At 38.0% G+C, this 17,433-nt stretch overlaps 1 protein-coding gene across 3 annotated transcripts; it reads left to right on the top strand.

Annotated features, from left to right (window-relative positions):
- On the top strand, positions 1–10,684 carry myef2 (myelin expression factor 2). Of its 3 annotated transcripts, XM_035419166.1 has the most exons (17): positions 2–217; positions 1,551–1,756; positions 2,621–2,673; positions 3,841–3,848; positions 3,964–4,057; positions 4,184–4,375; positions 4,464–4,617; positions 4,834–4,883; positions 5,060–5,120; positions 5,558–5,659; positions 7,510–7,551; positions 7,834–7,926; positions 8,339–8,434; positions 9,193–9,261; positions 9,530–9,711; positions 9,802–9,853; positions 10,425–10,684. In XM_035419166.1, the coding sequence occupies exons 1-17, from the start codon at positions 114–116 to the stop codon at positions 10,586–10,588; spliced, it is 1,722 nt and encodes a 573-aa protein (XP_035275057.1). In that variant the 5' UTR covers positions 2–113; the 3' UTR covers positions 10,589–10,684. The 3 variants fall into 3 exon arrangements, with proteins under 3 accessions (XP_035275059.1, XP_035275057.1, XP_035275058.1); XM_035419168.1 differs by lacking the exon at positions 9,193–9,261 and having other exon boundaries at positions 1–217; XM_035419167.1 differs by lacking the exon at positions 7,510–7,551.
- The last annotated feature ends 6,749 nt before the right edge of the window (positions 10,685–17,433 follow it).

The raw sequence follows: 17,433 nt of genomic DNA, 5'->3' as shown, positions 1-17,433 counted from the left end.
GATGCGAAAGGCCTGACAAGTGATTGCTGATGCTGTTTCGCGCGGCGCAGTGGTCATAAGAAGTGGCTGGCTAGTTTCATTTAGCTAATATCTACGTCCTTAAACTTACTATCATGGATGATGATATTAAACTGGAGTCTGAGGAACAAGAGGAAACAACGCCGATCACTGAAGTCGAAAATGAACCGCCGCAAGAAAACGCGAATGGCGAGAAAACGTAATTTGTTTGTCAATGTCGGTGTAGCTAGCTCGTTATCGATATGTGACGGATTGCTAAAATGGAGCCAGAGTTGAGCTACACTACCTAGCAAAAGGCCTTAGTGTTAGCTAGCTGTTTGCCTTGCACCACAACATCGAAAATGTATTGTCGGAAGCTCGTTAGCGTTGTCGGTATTTGAGTTGCCCAGCTTGTTAGCAGTTTAGTTTCTTCATTTCTCGATGAACAGTATAACTAGGTACGTGTTACTAGCTAACACTGAGCTAGTACATGACACTAAATTTATTACTTGGACTACGGAGTAATGATCTAGCTAGCTAGCTACTTGGCTAGTCCAGCCCATTTAAAAATGATCTAGTTTAGTGGTGTGTCCTAATATGCGTAGCTAACCACCTCATCCGATTAGCATACTTATAATATCTCGTGTTGTGATGCATTTTTAGCATAGACTAAATTATTGCAGTCTTCAAAATCAGACTATTCTGTTTCATAGGTACAGGAAAGCTAGCAACCACTGCGCTTGGCCCAGTGAAGATTTTGGCTTGTGCTAGGCTAGGCGTACCTGTGAAAACGTTTGTGATAACGTTAGCCGGCTAGTGGGGCAATTTGACGATTCAGGTTTTGTAGCATAATTTAGTTCACCGTAGTTTAAGGGTTGCTAACGTTACGTAGGTTGAGATGTTTGTCGTAGTTAGCCACCTTGCTAAATGGCCAACTTGGGTATTTGGATGGATTTCATTGGAGGTGTTGGAAATCGGATGAAGTATTCTTTAGAAAATAATTTGGCAAGCTTACGCTTATTCCGGCTTAACTTGAGTACGTATTTTGTCTGTGTATATTGGGCAAATTAATTGACAAAACTTTTCTTAAATTATTCTTACAGTTTTTCTTAAATGTTCCTTTGTTTTTGTGCATATCCCAGGAGTACGAGATGATGAATGCTGGCTGTTTGTAAATTCTGTGGCAACCATGTTCATGTGATTTGCATAAGGAAACAGCCATGTACAGATAAGAAAAAAATAAAAGATGAATGCCATAATGTTCTTGGAAACGTTCTTCCACGCAGCTTACGACCACCATACACATATCTGGGGAATGAGGCCCATTGTCAGTTGAATATTAATATTTATTCAGTTCATATTTCAGGTTGGTAGCGCAAAAGTCGCATTATAATATCAATTTCCCAACCTGGCAATCCCTACAACCTTTTGGTCTTAAGACAGGGAAGCTTGCAAACACTAGTTTTGTGTTGTATTCCATTTTAAGAGTCTGCTTGTATTGTCATGATATGTTTAATTCTGCCACGTATTTCCCCCTGTTGTATTTTATTTAGTGAATCTGAGGAAGCCCCAAACGAGAAGTCCGAGCTGAAAGAAAAATCATCTGGCAACAGGAGATCCAATCGGTTTCAGCCTTACTCCAAGGACAAGCATGCTGGCACTGGAGACAAGAAGGGTGTCCACAGAAACAGAGTGTTCATTAGCAATATCCCATATGACATGAAGTGGCAGGCAATTAAAGATCTTATGAGAGAGAAAGGTAATTTTATACCCAGGACCCAAGGACTTAGGCTTCCCCAAATTAATTGGGCTTCCCCAACCTCATACTCAACAAAACCTGTGCCCTCATTGAAATTTTTTTTCCTTGATGAAACAATTAATATCTAGCTGAAAGGATGAGAATTTATCCCATGGTGGGATTTTACGTTTGGTTTTCTTAAGACAATTTTTGGAGGTATTTACTGTAGCTGACCTTTGAGTTTGAGTATGTGACATTTTCCTGGAATTGTTCATTTAAGTCCTCAATGCCTCAATGTGTTCTTTCTCCTGTGGTAGGAGATCAATATTGTTTTGGACAGAACTATCTGTGTATATACGTTTGTCAAAGGTGATTTTTTGGTTATTTCGTCCTGGGTTTATTGTCTATTGACAGCTCCAGCATGTAACCTCCCAATGTGCATATGTTGATAAATTGTTTTTGTTGTATCTGTTGTAAGGTGACACACATTACTGAAAAGTTGTGCCTTGCTATGCATCGTTTTTGAATTTTTGGAATTTAGCTTTTTAATTGTAGAAATGTGTATTTAAACTGTTCAAGGTGGATGGTCACCTTAAAACAGTTAAGTGCTATGGGTTTGGTGTTCACCAACAGTATCATGTTTGATTAATTTGAGTATTTCCATGTTTAAGTTCGAGCATAGAGAATATTTTTACTTTGTCCAAGGCAGATGGACAGTAAATGAATAGGGGCATGGTGTCGTCAGGTGGAATGATGGTCTGGATTGATTGTTGATGTTTAATGGGGTGCTCCATCTGTAGTGTTGTACCAAGGGGCAAGTGACGTGAAGACTGGTTTAAAATGCATTGTTTCTTTTGGTATTTTCCCTTTGTATGTCTCATGTAGTTGGTGAGGTTACATACGTGGAGCTCTTTAAGGATGCAGAAGGAAAGTCAAGGGTAAGTGTTGTGGACAATTTACTGCACGAGGTTTTAAATATCCTCTGCAGTTTTTATTTTATCCAGTAATCCTATCAGGTAATGATACTGCTGGTTATGTTCATTTGAATTGCTACTAAAATGGAAAGGAATTGTGGGTAGAGCCATTTATTGGCGGCTATAGATTGTGACGTGTTTGTGAGAGGTACAGTTTGTTGATGCTACTTTGTGATTTTGGGAAACTAACACCTGAATTCATTTTTTCTTAGCACACTAAAGTTTTGGTTGTAGTTTTCAATTGGTGGCTGTTTGGCTGTTTATTTTTTTTAAGGAAACAAAATGACTGATTTGTCAGTACTTGTCCATTGATTGACATTGACCATTTCAAAAATCTTGCATTTATATTTAATGAAGGTGTGGGAATGGCACAGTGCACTTTTCTCTGGAACCACTTCTATTTTCTCTCCCCAATCTAGTATGTTTTGGAACAAAAATATTATTTACTCAATGGTTTGTGTGTATGCATATATATATATATATATATATATATATATATATATATATATATATATATGAATAAAAAGTTAAGGCAATTATCATTACTGTGAGAACTTTAGCTCAGATTTTATTGAAAATTGTAATTAAATCCAATCATTTCTGCTGTAAATTGCATGAACATCAAAGGCTTGTCTGTTTTACACATGCTTTTTTGTTTTCAACCACTATTTTCTTAAAATTAATTTGCTTTTTTTTTTTTATCTTGGATAATATTTTTTCCAAAACAGTTTTGTTATGTATAGACAGTGTTGTATTTTCCAACTTTTTTGCATTTGATTGTCTAATTGATCTGAAACAGGGAGGTAATGTATCTCTCCTCAGATGTCAGCGTTGGATCAAGGCCTCATTCATTTGTTTCTCAAAGTTCCAATAAAAAGGACAGTTTATCAAATGCTTTGATTTGCTGCTCACATCATCTTGAAATGAACAGAACGCCATTTCACAATGGAACATTTTCCATGTGTTTAATTTTTTTCTGTGACCGTATACAAAAAAATCAGAGAGCTGCACACTTAAGTGATTCAGTAACCTGGATTAAAACAAATTATCAGGTGATAATTATCTCTGTTCCTCTTCTTTCCCCACACTGATTGCTTTGCTGTATTGACAACTACCTTGCGGCGGCTGTAGGGTTGTGGGTGAGTTCAGTGCATGAGAACTGAAATATGACCATTTACTGTATATCTGGAAAATATCAATGATGTTTTTTTGCTATTAGAATCCATTTTTATGCTTAGCTGTTTCTTTTTTCAGTGTTGTTGAATTCAAAGATGAAGAATTTGTGAAGAAGGCAATCGAAGTTATGAACAAGCATGATCTAAATGGCAGACCCCTTAACATCAAGGAGGTGAGAGCTACACAAAAAGACATGTGCAATGAAATATAGGGATTCTTTATTTTAGAGAGGAATTAAATACTGTCCTGTATTGCCTCCCTGAATGTGTGTGTGTGTCTGGCATTGGTCATGTTCTAGGACCCTGATGGCGAGCATGCTCGTAGAGTGCTGCAGCGTACTGGTGGAATGTACCCAGGGGGCCGTGGCCAGGATGGCGGTCCGGGTGGGATGAATCTGCCACCTTCAATCGCCAATAACCCCAATATCCCTCCCGAAGTCATCAACTCCCTACAAGCTGGGAGACTCGGCTCAACTGTGTTCGTTGCCAATGTGAGACCGTCTTCCTTTTGCAATTTTGCGTCGTCGTTAATGTTTGCCAATTACCTGTTATTAATTTGTCTCCTATCCTGTTTCTTAGCTGGATTTTAAAGTTGGCTGGAAGAAGCTGAAGGAGGTCTTCAGCATGGCTGGAAATGTCAAACGGGCTGACGTGAAGGAAGACAAAGACGGCAAGAGCCGGGGAATGGGCACCGTCACCTTTGAGCAAGCGCTAGAGGCAGTGCAGGCCATATGTATCCTTCACCCTGGACAACAAACAGACTTGTGAAAATGTTATTTAAAAAATAAATTTACATTTGTAAATATTTAATATAAATAATTTTAAGATGATTGAACAAACCAACAGCTCAAAGTAGCGCAAGTCTAATAACCCAGCGTAACAAAAGTTTGGAAGACCAGCACTTTTCATTATATTTACTTTAGCTCTCTTCCTTGACTTAACTTTCAAGCTATGTTCAATGGGCAGATGTTATTTGACAGGCCCATGCATGTAAAGATGGTAAGTTATCTAGTTGTTTATAAAGCCATGTTCGGTATTTCTTAATGCTATCGTCGTCTTGTTTTCTACATATAATGTAGTCTAGGGATTGGGCAGTAGTTAAGGGTTTCTGTCGCATAGTCGTTAACTCTATTACATTTCAGTTTTTGTGTGTGCGCGTCTGTACCTTACTGCAGGATGACAAGTCACTTCCCTCAGATGATTTTCGCCCAGTTGAGAAGTCGCCACAGTTGCCAAGTCAGTCCCTGATTTATTTCTCTTTTGTCCATATTTGTTTTGTAACAAACTGAAAACATTAAGTGCACCCAATTAAAATGGCTTATGCAACCCAATGTCTTGGTTCTATAAAGCTATACTGGAGTTGGTCAGGGAACTACCGAGAGTAGAGGCTGAAAACATTACTTGTTCTGAATCAGGGTTTTGTTAATTTTAGCGATTACCAAAAAAAAGAAAACTGGCTTGCACAAAATACGCTTGACTGTAAAATATTTTATAAAGATTTTGTAAAAAGATTTTTTCTTGAAACTGAAATTTCATCTGAAATGCAAAATGCATTCCTGTAAAAATGGACTGAATACTAAGAGGTAGTTTGCGGTTTGCAAATGAATGCATGCCCTGTTAATAGTTTGTGGCCTTATGGTGGACGTTTTATATTAATAGAAATCTTTTAACAGGGGGTCTAGGTGGAATTGGGATGGGCCTTGGTCCTGGAGGCCAGCCAATCAATGCAAACCGACTGAGTGGAGGTGGAGGCATGGCAAACATGGGTCCTGGAGGTAATATGCCCAATGAATCCTCTTGTTTCTGTGCCAATTTAAAAGTAGGCTCTTGTACATTATTGGCATCACTGTTGCTTGGGACAGAATGTTGAGCTGGTTGAACGATTTTGTTACCAGAACCACTTAACTAAATGATTAGATCTGCAATCCAAGTAATAGCAAATTACACATTTTCCCTTCATTAGTGGCAAACTACTCTCTCTCTCTATAGTCTCATTATCCAAAATCCACATCATTCTATTTAGAGGTTTTCAGTTGTGCTATTATTTTATAATATTGTTTTTTCTAAGTGTCCCAGGATGGATTTGGTGAGTTAGTAGTTTAATGTACACACACAAAGTCCAATAATATAAACATGTATTGCAGTTCTTTGGCAACAGAGGTTTTTTAAATTGCCTCTAATATTTTGGTAGAATTGGATTCAGTATTTGGCCGTGATCCCTGATGAATCTCTCTGAAACAGAATTCCTGTAGGTAGCGGGAAAATGTATTCCACGGATAAAAGTGAAAATATAATTGCGGAACTGTTGTAAAGTTGTGCTTAGAACATGTTTCTTACATGAATATGCCATTAGCTTCTCTTTGTGTGGTGAAGTGGTTTTAAGGTTAACCCAATACTGAAAACGAGTGTCATGTCAGTACAGAATCCTGAGATGTGACATTTTTAAAAATAAAAATAATAAACATGAAGCACACCCTAGAAATGAACAGTCCACAACACAAAAAATGAATGGCAGTATAGTGGTACGTAATGTGAGGCAGTCTGTTGCACGGGCACATGCTCCTATTGAAAATGTGTTAAGTTAGTATCTGCTTCTTGTTAAAGGAGGTAGGATTTTTCTCAGTTTTCTGAACATTTAATATAAATTTGTAACAGAAATGACTCATTCCAGTCAGTGGGAATGACATGAAATTTCTATGATTTTCTGGCCCATACTTTGTGAGCTAATTAGTTTGTGTGGGTGGGATTTTTTGTAATTGAAGTAGAGTGTTTACTTGACAATTGGTAATGTACACTGGAAGCACTACTTGTGTTTTTTTATCTACTCAGCGAGGTTGATTATTGATACAAACACTTTCCTCTCCGGGGAAAGAATAACCAGGGTTTATATTCTTGGATTAGCTACCATAAAATAAAACCCACATGTTAAGAATGTTCAGTTTAATATGATTTGCTAACATGTTTACATCAAACATTGAAATTTGATCAGAATAAACATTTTGTGGCAAGATTGAACGCGCTACAATCATTAAACAAAACATTCGTATGCAAGAGAACCGTAACTAGCCAGAAATATTTTGAGATTTGTGTTTGATTTTAAAAAGGAAAAAAAATCCTCTTATCAGCATCCACTTCAATAAGCTGTGATGTACAGCATGTTCAGTGTGTTGCGAATTAATACTTTTTACAGTTTGAAAAAAGTAGATTGAAACTATTTACGGTTTCTTTGCTGAAATACTTGATACTTATGGTAAAGAGTGTTTGTCTCCAACTCTGTTCTGGGTGACTGTATTTGACGTAAAAAAAAAGTTTATTCGATCTGCATTCTTCCAGTGTCGCATTAGAACACTTAAGATCTTGTGGTGAAATTTGCACTTGTCTGTGAGATGTTGTCAGCAACGCCTGTTCTGCAAGGACGATGGAATGAACATTAAAAATAAGCTTTCAGAGCAGAGAGCATACTAACTCTATTGACGCGGTATAATTTTGTCTGTGCAAGCTGTCCACTTAAAAAAATTGCTGTATATTGAAATTTTTATTGGAATTAATTTCCATTGTGAATGGACCCTCGACATTGATTCCCATCACTGGCTAAGCCTGCTTTTCTGTTTTGCTCTCTGTGTAGGTATGGATGGTCCTGGGTATGGTGGAATGGGGCGAATGGGAGGTTTGTTCTAGTTAAATGTGTGTGCGTGCGTGCGTGTGTGTGTGTGCGTGCGTGCATGTTTGCGTGTCACATTAATCCCCCCCCCCCCCTCATTCATATGTATTCCTTTTAGAATATCAGTGGTATAGGTTGTGTCATGGCATAGGTTATATTTTACATAAAAATGAGTCCTAGCACTTAATCTAGTACTTTTGGAAGCTTTGGTTGTTACCTATAGATTTGTATGCCTTGCTTGCATCGTAAAGTCTTTGACCCTGTGCACGAATTGTTCCGCTCTCTTAGGAATGGGCAGTGGGGGATATGGTGGAATGGATGGCATGGGTAACATGGCCGGGTATGGGGGCAGAGACATGGGACCCATGGGAAGAATTGGAGGTAATGCACCAGTTCCCAGCTCTGTATAACAAACATAAAGCAGGCAAATGCTCTGAAGTGTACATAGACCATTTATTGTGGGGTCATCATTCAAACTGTATTGGGTGGTTACATAGGGGAACTCTGCTATGGGCAGCATGGATCTCATCGGTGGATTTGATGCTGCCTTTAAATGATACTGGAATATCTCAGGGTTAGTAAGAAGTGTTTCAAGTCATCAAGTGTTCTATTAACATATTGGTACCAAACAGTAAGTAATGATGGCATCTGCTGTCTTATTCCTGAGGCATGTTGCGCACAAATTGTGATAAGGATGCATTTTTCCAATCCAATTTTAATGTACAGTTCATTTAAGAGTGTGCACTGTTTTGTATTTTCTTTGAATTGATGTGTCTGTAAAAAATGTTTTTAGACATGTATCGCTCAGGAATGGGTGGCATGGACAGAGACTTTGGAAGAAATGACATGTCTATGACCCGAGGCTTTGGGGATTCATTTGGAGGAATGGGTAAGCGGTTTTGTGTGTGTGCGCGTGTGTGTGTCTGTGTGCGCGTGAGTGTGTGTCTGTGTGCGCACATGTACTTGGGCATACGTGTGCATTCCTGCATCAGCATCATTCATGTCCATTGAGCAAAGTCATTGGCAACAAATAGTAGGAAATTTGCAGGAAAAATGAAATGACTTTGATGTTTTTTGTCTGTTTATAGCAGTTAGATTAATAAAAAGCGAATTAAAGGGGCAGTTCACCAAAAAATGAAAGTTTGTTTCTTTTTACCCATCTATCCATCCCGATAGTTCTTAATATCTCAACTATGAATTTCAAAGCTGTTCTGTGCTTTAATATAGTAAGTTACTAACAGTTGCAGTCGCATTTCGTAAACGTCACATCACCACTGAAGTTTCACACTAGTCCGCCTGCACGAGACATTGCTTGGATATACACAGTTGGCGTAGTTCGGGTTGAAGTAGTTCTGCAAATGTTTGAGTAACTGTGACATTTGTGAAGAGAAGTTGCTGATGAGTTTTTTGAATGTAAATTTTCGGCACATTGAATGCCACAAAAACATGGGTCATAGAGGTCGGTCTGATCAATGTGAACTGCATCTAGAAAACTCAAATCTCTAAACTATCTAGATGGACGGATAGCACTCTGGGTAAGTGGAAACATACTTTAATTTTTTGGGTGAACTGCCCCTTTTACTGTCCAGTCAAGCATTCAAACACTTTTGTTCATCAACTGACTCTTAAGTGAATTCTCTTCATCAGGAGGTGGATTGGGAGGCTTTGGCGGAGGAATGGGTAATGCTGGCATGGGTCCAATGGGGTCTGGATTAGGTACATGTGCATTCTCTTCATTGCCGAACATCAGCCTAACATCACAAATTCATTTGAGTATCTCAGTAGTGGCGTCGTGATCTTTTTTCATTGCCCTGTGTTGAATTTGGTGGAGGAATTAAGAACTGGAATTTCAGAACTGTTGAGGTGCCTTGCGCAGGTTGAAGTAAAATGCTTCCCCCGTACCCAGTCCAAGCTTCCCAAGACAATCGAGCCATGAAATAGTTGTAGCCAGAGTCAGACCCCTGATATCTCCAATCTTTTGCAGGAGGTGGGATGGGGAACATGGGCATGGATCGCATGAGCTCAAATTTTGACCGGATGAGCGGTGGCATGGACATGAACCGAGGCTTCGGAGGCTATGGAGGTGGCTCAGGCTACATGGGCGGTGGAGGAATGTCAGACAGAGGTTCGGGGTCAAAGGCGGGCTGCCAAATCTTCGTACGAAATGTACGTACAAACACTTTCAATATCATCTCTCTCCTGCACGGCTGTAGCAGATGTACTAATTTAGTGTTTTTTTTAATTATTTTTTTTTAGCTTTCCTATGATCTTACCTGGCAGAAGCTCAAGGAGAAATTCAGTCATTGTGGTAAGTGCTCCTAGTCGATGTAGAGGCAGCTCAGTTTTAGTTGACAAAAAACAACTTTTGTTTTTTATATTAATTGTGGAAGTAATCTCACCAAACATATCTTGATTAATTTTCTGTAGATAAATCATTCCTTTTTAGTATACTCTTGTGCTCGGCAATACTTGAATTGAATTGACATGAAACGGCAGTATAGAATGATTGGATAAAATAACTGGATGCTTCCTTGTGGCAATGAGATGAATATATGCAGTTTATATGTACTTGACTTGTAATTACCAAAAGAAAAACTATTGTAAAATGCATTTATGGGATAAGTTGTAATTCAGAGCAAAATTAAGCAAAAAAATGCACCAATTTGTTTCCACATTAGCCTTGTTTTCTCTCCTGAAAATGGCGAGACTGGTTAATGAAACAAGTGAGCTGAAGATTATTGTACTTTTGAATGTATCTCAGGGTGAGAGTGTGTATGATAGAGATGAAATGTAAGATTTTTCTTATTATGTTTCTTTAAGCTTAGCTTAAAATGTGTTGTTTCGCTCGTTATTGAAAGGCCCGGTCTCCGCATTTTCAGGTCAAGTGATGTTCGCAGAAATAAAAATGGAGAATGGGAAATCCAAAGGGTGCGGAACAGTCCGCTTCGATTCTCCGGAGAGCGCCGAGCAGGCGTGCCGGATGATGAATGGCACCAAAATCAACGGGAGGGAAGTGGACGTCCGCATCGATCGAAATGCCTGAAGCCCTGCGGCGACGTTCGCACCCACCTCCCACCGGTTTTTGTTTTGTTTTAAAAACACTTTGCCCTGGAAGTCCTTTACTGCTATCCCACAAATTCCATGATAATCACCAGCTTCTGTACCTGGATAAGTGTAGTTTGTTTATATACCATTAAACTTTAACCCTTGTTTTTTTTTTTTTTTTTTTGTAAGCCATTTTTAATTTGTGGGTCAACAGTTTATTTGAATAAATAAACTTTTTAATTTTTAATTTGGTTCTTGTGACTTTGACTATTAAATGAGTAATTTTTCCATGAAGATTATTTTAAATGACAAGTTCAGCTGACTTCAGGATGACCCTAGCAGGATGAACTCACTGGGTTACTCAGGGTCAGGTGCTGCAATGGAATTTATCAGTTCATAATAAATACACATTTTGAGTAATAGTACTCATTTGGTATGTTCATATCTGCCTGTAGTTATTTTTTAAAACCCTCCACTTAAGGCACAAAGGTGTTCTGCACATTTCTATAGTTTTCTGGTTTGGCTCATGGTGGGATTTCTCTTTATTTACTGGTTTGACTTTTAATTCATTTCCTGTTCTCTCATTCTTTGATAAGTTTACATGAGGGCATGGGCTGAGAATACCTATCAGCTGGGATTTTTCAAATGATCAAGTTTTCCTTGCTTGTTGCCTGTTATTTCCCAAGATGTGACAACATTTAATGATTTTGAATGATTGAAAGTCAGTCATTGCACACTTGTACTGGGCTGTTACCGATAATCCCAAATTGATACCGGGTGGCCAATTTTGTGTAGAGAAGATAGAAAAATGAGGAAACCAGGCCAAGCTTCCTGTCCAACCTCCATCCACTGAGTTGCACATCCAAAAACAAGACTAATTGAGAGAAGTGTTGCAGCAGTGAACATCAGCCTGATGCTGTTGACGTCCACTGGGGAGACTGAATCCACAAAGGCTGCCTTGATGAACCAGAGCAATCCCAGACACAGCATGTCAAATACACTGGATCCCACAATGTTTGACATTGCTGTGTCTCCTTTGCCTGAAATAGAAAGTACGTGCTAGTTTATGTCTGGATGTTTACCTGACTGTATGGACTATCTACATTTTGCAGATCAACTGTAAACAGCGGGACCTTAGAGATATAAAAGCATTGGGAATTCTGGTCAGAACTGAAAATAGAATTGGCTGAATTTGAAGGCAGATAGTATATCCCATAAATGTTCAGAGATCACCTTAAACATTTTTTTCCATTAAATCAGTGGTTGCTGGTATCACTGCTGTGATCAGGCAGGGACACCAGGAGTTGAATTACAAGTGTAGTGAATGGACCATGTGATCTAGTTCAATCTAAAAATAATACATTTTCATAGTAATATATATTATGAGATATATTGTGAGAATCAGGCTGGATGTTTCGTGATTTTCACAGGTTTCTAAAAACTAGGTAGCTCTCTCCAATCACTCTAATGTTACTAGCCTGTAGAACAAACTAATATAAGTTACAGTAAAGCTAACCTGGGCAGGCCAATTCAGTGTCATTATAAGAGTTACTGCAGAGTTTTCCCATGGTAGTCTTTATGAGCACTAGTAGGATAATAATTCTATTATACTTTATAATGTCTACTGGTGTCACATGATTTCCCTTGGTATCTCACAGGACATAGCAGCCCTTAGTCCTGTGCTGGCCAAGAATCCTGTCTGATTTCAGACAAAGGACTGCACTAATCCCCCAGGACATAACGAGTGCATGTCAAGAACTCAGAGTTGACCATGTGATTACGCTTTTGTGCATTTCAAAACCTTTTATTCTGCAGCAGTTCATCTTCCCATCCCCTAGCGTCTCTTTGAATGTTATCAGGCATGTTTCTCTTTGTTTTTAATCAAGCCAGAGCTAATGTAAATCTGGTGATGCAGTGTAGTAATTTTATTCAGTGTCTTTCATGATCTCAGTACTTTACACTGAAGAGGTGTACTCACATTGACCACTGACAATGGGTAGCACTCACTTGATGATTGCCAGTAGCCTTTTCACAGTAGCCTTTTTAAACCATATCATTCATAAAATAGCAGCTAACTCAATGGCTCAATGGTCAGACAAAGAGCAGGGTTAGAATATGACCTGGGCACTGGAGAACCCTCTACTTTCTGTGATATGTAGACTGTAGTCAATCCATTCAACAAATTCAGTTGCATTTGAGAAGCAAGAATTAATTATAGATACTTAAATGCAGGGCATGATTAAATGGCTAGTTTGATGTAAACAGATTTTAAATTTGGCTAGAATGCAAGGGTACACGCTGAGTCTTTTCAATCACTGTCATGGCAAGTTTAATGACTGCAATATATCAGGAACTTTTCAAATCTAATTAAGGCTTAAGGACATCTGCTTCTGCTGCCACAGAACAATTGGTTTACATTTGTTCCAGAGAGAGGAGCACTTCTAACTGGTTCACCAACACACCTTCCAGGTCCACCCTGGTCTTCCATCCAATTACAGACACGCTCAGTACTCAGCTACATCATACTGAAAGATAAGGCAACAGGTAGCCTATACATAGTTTCCTGTATTGCAAGTGGTTTGTGGTATTGGTTTCTTACCTTCTGATATTTCATTCAATCAATGAAGACTGAAGGAGAGATGAACCCTGAATCATCAATGAAGATTCTGCTGTCAGTTCTGGTACATTGGTGAACCAGAAGACTACTTGTCTCATTCCAGCCAATCATGGGCTGCTCTTCACAGTGGTGCTCCTCCGCTTTACTCAGGTGTGGGCTGATCCACTTCACTATGTAAGGGTGGATGTCAGTTTGAAAACAAAGTGTGACAATATACAATCCATACACCAGAAATAAACAGGCTGCATCATCATACCTTAATAACAAACTGTTATCCTAAGAACATGATAAATGATTAAATTTGAGAAAGGATTATATTTTGTCATTACCAAAAAGAAAGAGTTAGAATTGGAATTCAGGAGCACACTTTTATGAAAAGCAACAATTCTCTTTGAATGGGCTGCCATTCAAAGTCATTGTCTTTCCACTGTTTATTAACTGAAAAGAAGAGTGTATACTCGTTTGCTATTCTGTTCAATACTTCTGTACACAACTCTTTACTAATAGTCATGAAGCAGGTTTCTGATAACTTTGTTATCAGAAATTATAGCAAGTACAGCTGCTACACTAATCACATGTCACACAGTCTTTGAATGAAGGCCAGCAGGTGAGACGACCCACCTGGAAAGAGTTTTTGTAGAGATGGATTTTACATTGTAATGACATTCAGACATCCTTGGTGAGTTTTTGTGACACCTCAATCATTTTGTCAAAGTTTTGAAATACTGTACAGCGATTTATATCTGTGCTTATACAAGGACAGTGAATAATGTTTTGGGTATTCTACAGTAGTCCATACAAATCACAAGGAAAGTGGGATCCACTTTGCTCTAACGCAAGTCTTTCATTAATTTCTATTTGTGAACTGTTTTCCCCCCAATAAGATAACCTTTAACATGAATGTCACATACCACAGAGGTTAAGAGTCCACATGCAGCACAAATACCAAGGAGACTGAAAACTGCCAATCCAACAATTCTACCAACACCAAATGTTTTTCTTTGTCACAAAAACTCCAATGACTAAATTAAAGACAGTATTAACATTGAATGCATTAGCAATTATTTAAATAGTAATCAGTGTTATTAATCAGTAAACATTGTTATTGTATTATTGGTGTTTTAAAAAGACTGCTATGAAGTCTGCCACTGTGATCATGATTACATAATGAAAGAAATAGGGATTCCTAAGTTTTTAATCATTCTGCACCCATGACTTAAACAAAATATTTCTTCTTCAGAATATTTCTGGAAAAACGTCGTTATGCAACCTAATGGCTTACAACACTCTAGAGAATTTCCAGTTATATTTCCATTCAAATCACAGCAGAAAACAAGCTTTTGTAAATTTAGAAACTAAGTTGTCCATTTTAATTGTGCATTAACATATATATCTGAAATAGAAATCAATGAATTCATGTAAATACTTGTTTTTATTTATTCAATACATTTCCTTTGCATTGAATGGGTTGAATTGAGGAGGAAATTTATTACATTATATTACATTTATTTGGCAGTCACTTTTATCCAAAGCGACATACAAGTTTCATTTTTCCCTGAATTGTTTGAATGCGTTGTATCTTTCTTCTTACCTCGTAATATTTCTGGTCTCAAATGTAACATGTTAGTGACAGCTGAATTTATTTGGGGCTTCCAAAAACATTTTGGATATCTTCCTGATGGAATTCCCAGATGCTTGATCATTGTAGACCTTATTTATCATTTATCCTAATGCAAAATAGGCCTATGTGGAGTCAAACCTTTGTTTGCCAATAGGCTTGTTTATCAGTTGTCATAGGCTACTTCAGTTTCCTTTCAGCAAATTATATAAATTATACAGTCTTACGAAGTACTTATTGAGATTAATTATATCACTTTCAGTTGCATGACTTAATTTATATGTAGCACATTTATGCCAGAGAAACATGAATTAAACACCTGTTACTCTTTCTCTTTCTACCAGGTGGGGGCACTACTTCTGGGTCATGTTAGGGCATGTCCAAGATCCCTTTTGCATCCACTCTAGCGCGGTGAACCTGGGGGTAATATTAAGCTCTTAAACAAGTCGTCAGGATTCTAAGTACCACCATCTTAAGCACGTGTATTTTAGCAGGTGAGTCTTTGCTTGAACGGCTTTTATACGCTGAAATGTACCCTAATGGTAATCTTCGTATAGACAATACGTGTTTACGTTAAAACACGCATCTTTTTTCCTACTTCGTTTGATTTGTGTGGACGTTTAATTCTGTTGACATGGGAATGTCGCAGCGTTTGCAGCTGCTTTGTAGGCTTGTTATAAACTGACTGCATGAAAATAGGTTCAGAAGCCTACTCAGTATTTAAAAAAAAGAACATTTCACAAGAGTACAGATTCGACTGAAACTCTGGAATGTACCTACTTATTTGTACGATATAAGGAATGAACGTTTGATACTTTTTGAACTGTAACTTGCAGTGCTGATATGTTGATATTTATTTACTGTTTAACATGTTTTAGGAGCATATGAACACAGATGTCGAATGTGAATTGTACGTTGTGATAGTCTGACCTCTGTTGTTACGTTTTAGAAACGCACGCAATTTTCTGCTTTTGCCTACAGTCGCGCAAACACACTTGTGAGGCAACGTGATTTGTTGAATATATTAATGAAGCAGTTTATTATTATGACCCTTAGAAAAGCCAATAGTAAATGGATTACAGGAAATGGGAGTTCAGTAAAGTCCCACTATGTAAAACTTCTAATGTAATTAATATCTCAGCAAAAAACGTTTTCAACATGCAAAAATGACAAGTTACAAGTGCAAAGCACTGTCTATAAAGTATACATTAAAACTTGAAAAATCTAGGGCTGCAATTAAAGGTATTGATACCACAGTGAGGGCCAAGGTACAAAACCTGAATAAATGTGTGGAGAAACATAACAAATGTAGTTGCTTAGGTGTACTGCATAATATTATTAAGCAATTAACATCCTATCGTGTGGCATGTATAAAAATGCTGCGTTGTCTCAGTAGACATTGATTTTGGATCAAGATGGCAAGAGGAAAAAGATCTGTGACTTTGAAAGATGGTTCATTATTGCAGCACGGATGGCAGGAGCTTAAGTCACAAAGACTGCTCAACTCGCTAGTGTTTCAACAGGAACAGTGACTAAAGTGAACTCTGCATTTAGATCCATGGGAAAGACATCAGGAAGTAAGGTTGGAAATTGTGGTCGAAAGCGCCCATTCGTAGAATGGTGTTCCATCCCTCCAGTAGAGTTCTAGAAACTTGTGGAATCTATGGCAACGTGCCTTATTCTGGTGGCTCGTGGTGGCCCAACACCTTACTAAGACGCTTAATGTTGTTTTTTCCTTTAATTTGTCACCTCTGTGTGTGTGTGTGTGTGTGTGTGTGTGTGTGTGTATATGTATGTATACACACACACACACACACACACACACACACACACACACGTACAGTACTGGCCGAAAGTTTCTTAAATATTTTTGGCTGGACCGCAACAGCGGAGCCAGCCCTACAAACGCAAATGTCTGTGACTGAGTGATGAAGTTACACCATTGGTCGGCCGGGTTGTGAAGTTGCACCATTGGTTGGCTGGATTAATTGTGTTAGGTCCAGCCATATTCTAGGTTTTGACCTGGTCTTGTTTATTTTAGGTAGAGAAGAATTAATTTGATTTATGGTATTCATTAAATAACAAACCAAAGTACAAACATTTCTACCCACAATAACACAAAAAGATGAGTTTTACTTAAGAACAATTTTATATCCAACTTTTGTCAAAATAGCTTCCTTTGGCTTTAATCACAATTAAACAAATTATTAGATGTCTATCCAATCATTTTGCAAAGTGGGAAGTGGGGTACATATTAATTTAAGTGTACAGTACACATTTATTTCTAGAATTCACCTAAGTCTTAGCTTCAGTCAGGGCCCCTGACTGTTCTGCAATACAGCAAACCAGCAGATGGCAGCAAATGTCTATTCTCTCTGCCACTTCATTAAAAATTATCCTGGACGTATGGCCTACAATGGGCAGGAGGACTTTAAAAAAAAAAAAAAAAAAAAAAAAAAAACCTTTTATACTGCTTATCATTTTCATCTCTGTAATATATTAAAAATGGCAAGCACTAGACAGTTCATTCACTGATGTTGGTAGAAATCAGAACATGTGGTCTTGTGAAACTTTTTGCTAATTCAATTTATTTATTTATACTATTTTA

The sequence above is a fragment of the Anguilla anguilla genome, chromosome 5, assembly GCF_013347855.1.
Source record: "Anguilla anguilla isolate fAngAng1 chromosome 5, fAngAng1.pri, whole genome shotgun sequence".
Taxonomy (NCBI): Eukaryota; Metazoa; Chordata; class Actinopteri; order Anguilliformes; family Anguillidae; genus Anguilla; species Anguilla anguilla.
Note: the sequence above shows the minus strand (reverse complement) of the source record. Positions and strands in the feature narration are given on the sequence as shown.

Bases quoted from the DNA above. Each gene is read 5' to 3' on its own strand.
- myef2 (XM_035419166.1), top strand. From the start codon at position 114: ATGGATGATGATATTAAACTGGAGTCTGAGGAACAAGAGGAAACAACG. The intron at 4,618-4,833 runs GTATCCTTCACC...TTAACTTTCAAG, and splicing joins AGAGGCAGTGCAGGCCATAT to CTATGTTCAATGGGCAGATG. The intron at 4,884-5,059 runs GTAAGTTATCTA...ACCTTACTGCAG, and splicing joins GGCCCATGCATGTAAAGATG to GATGACAAGTCACTTCCCTC.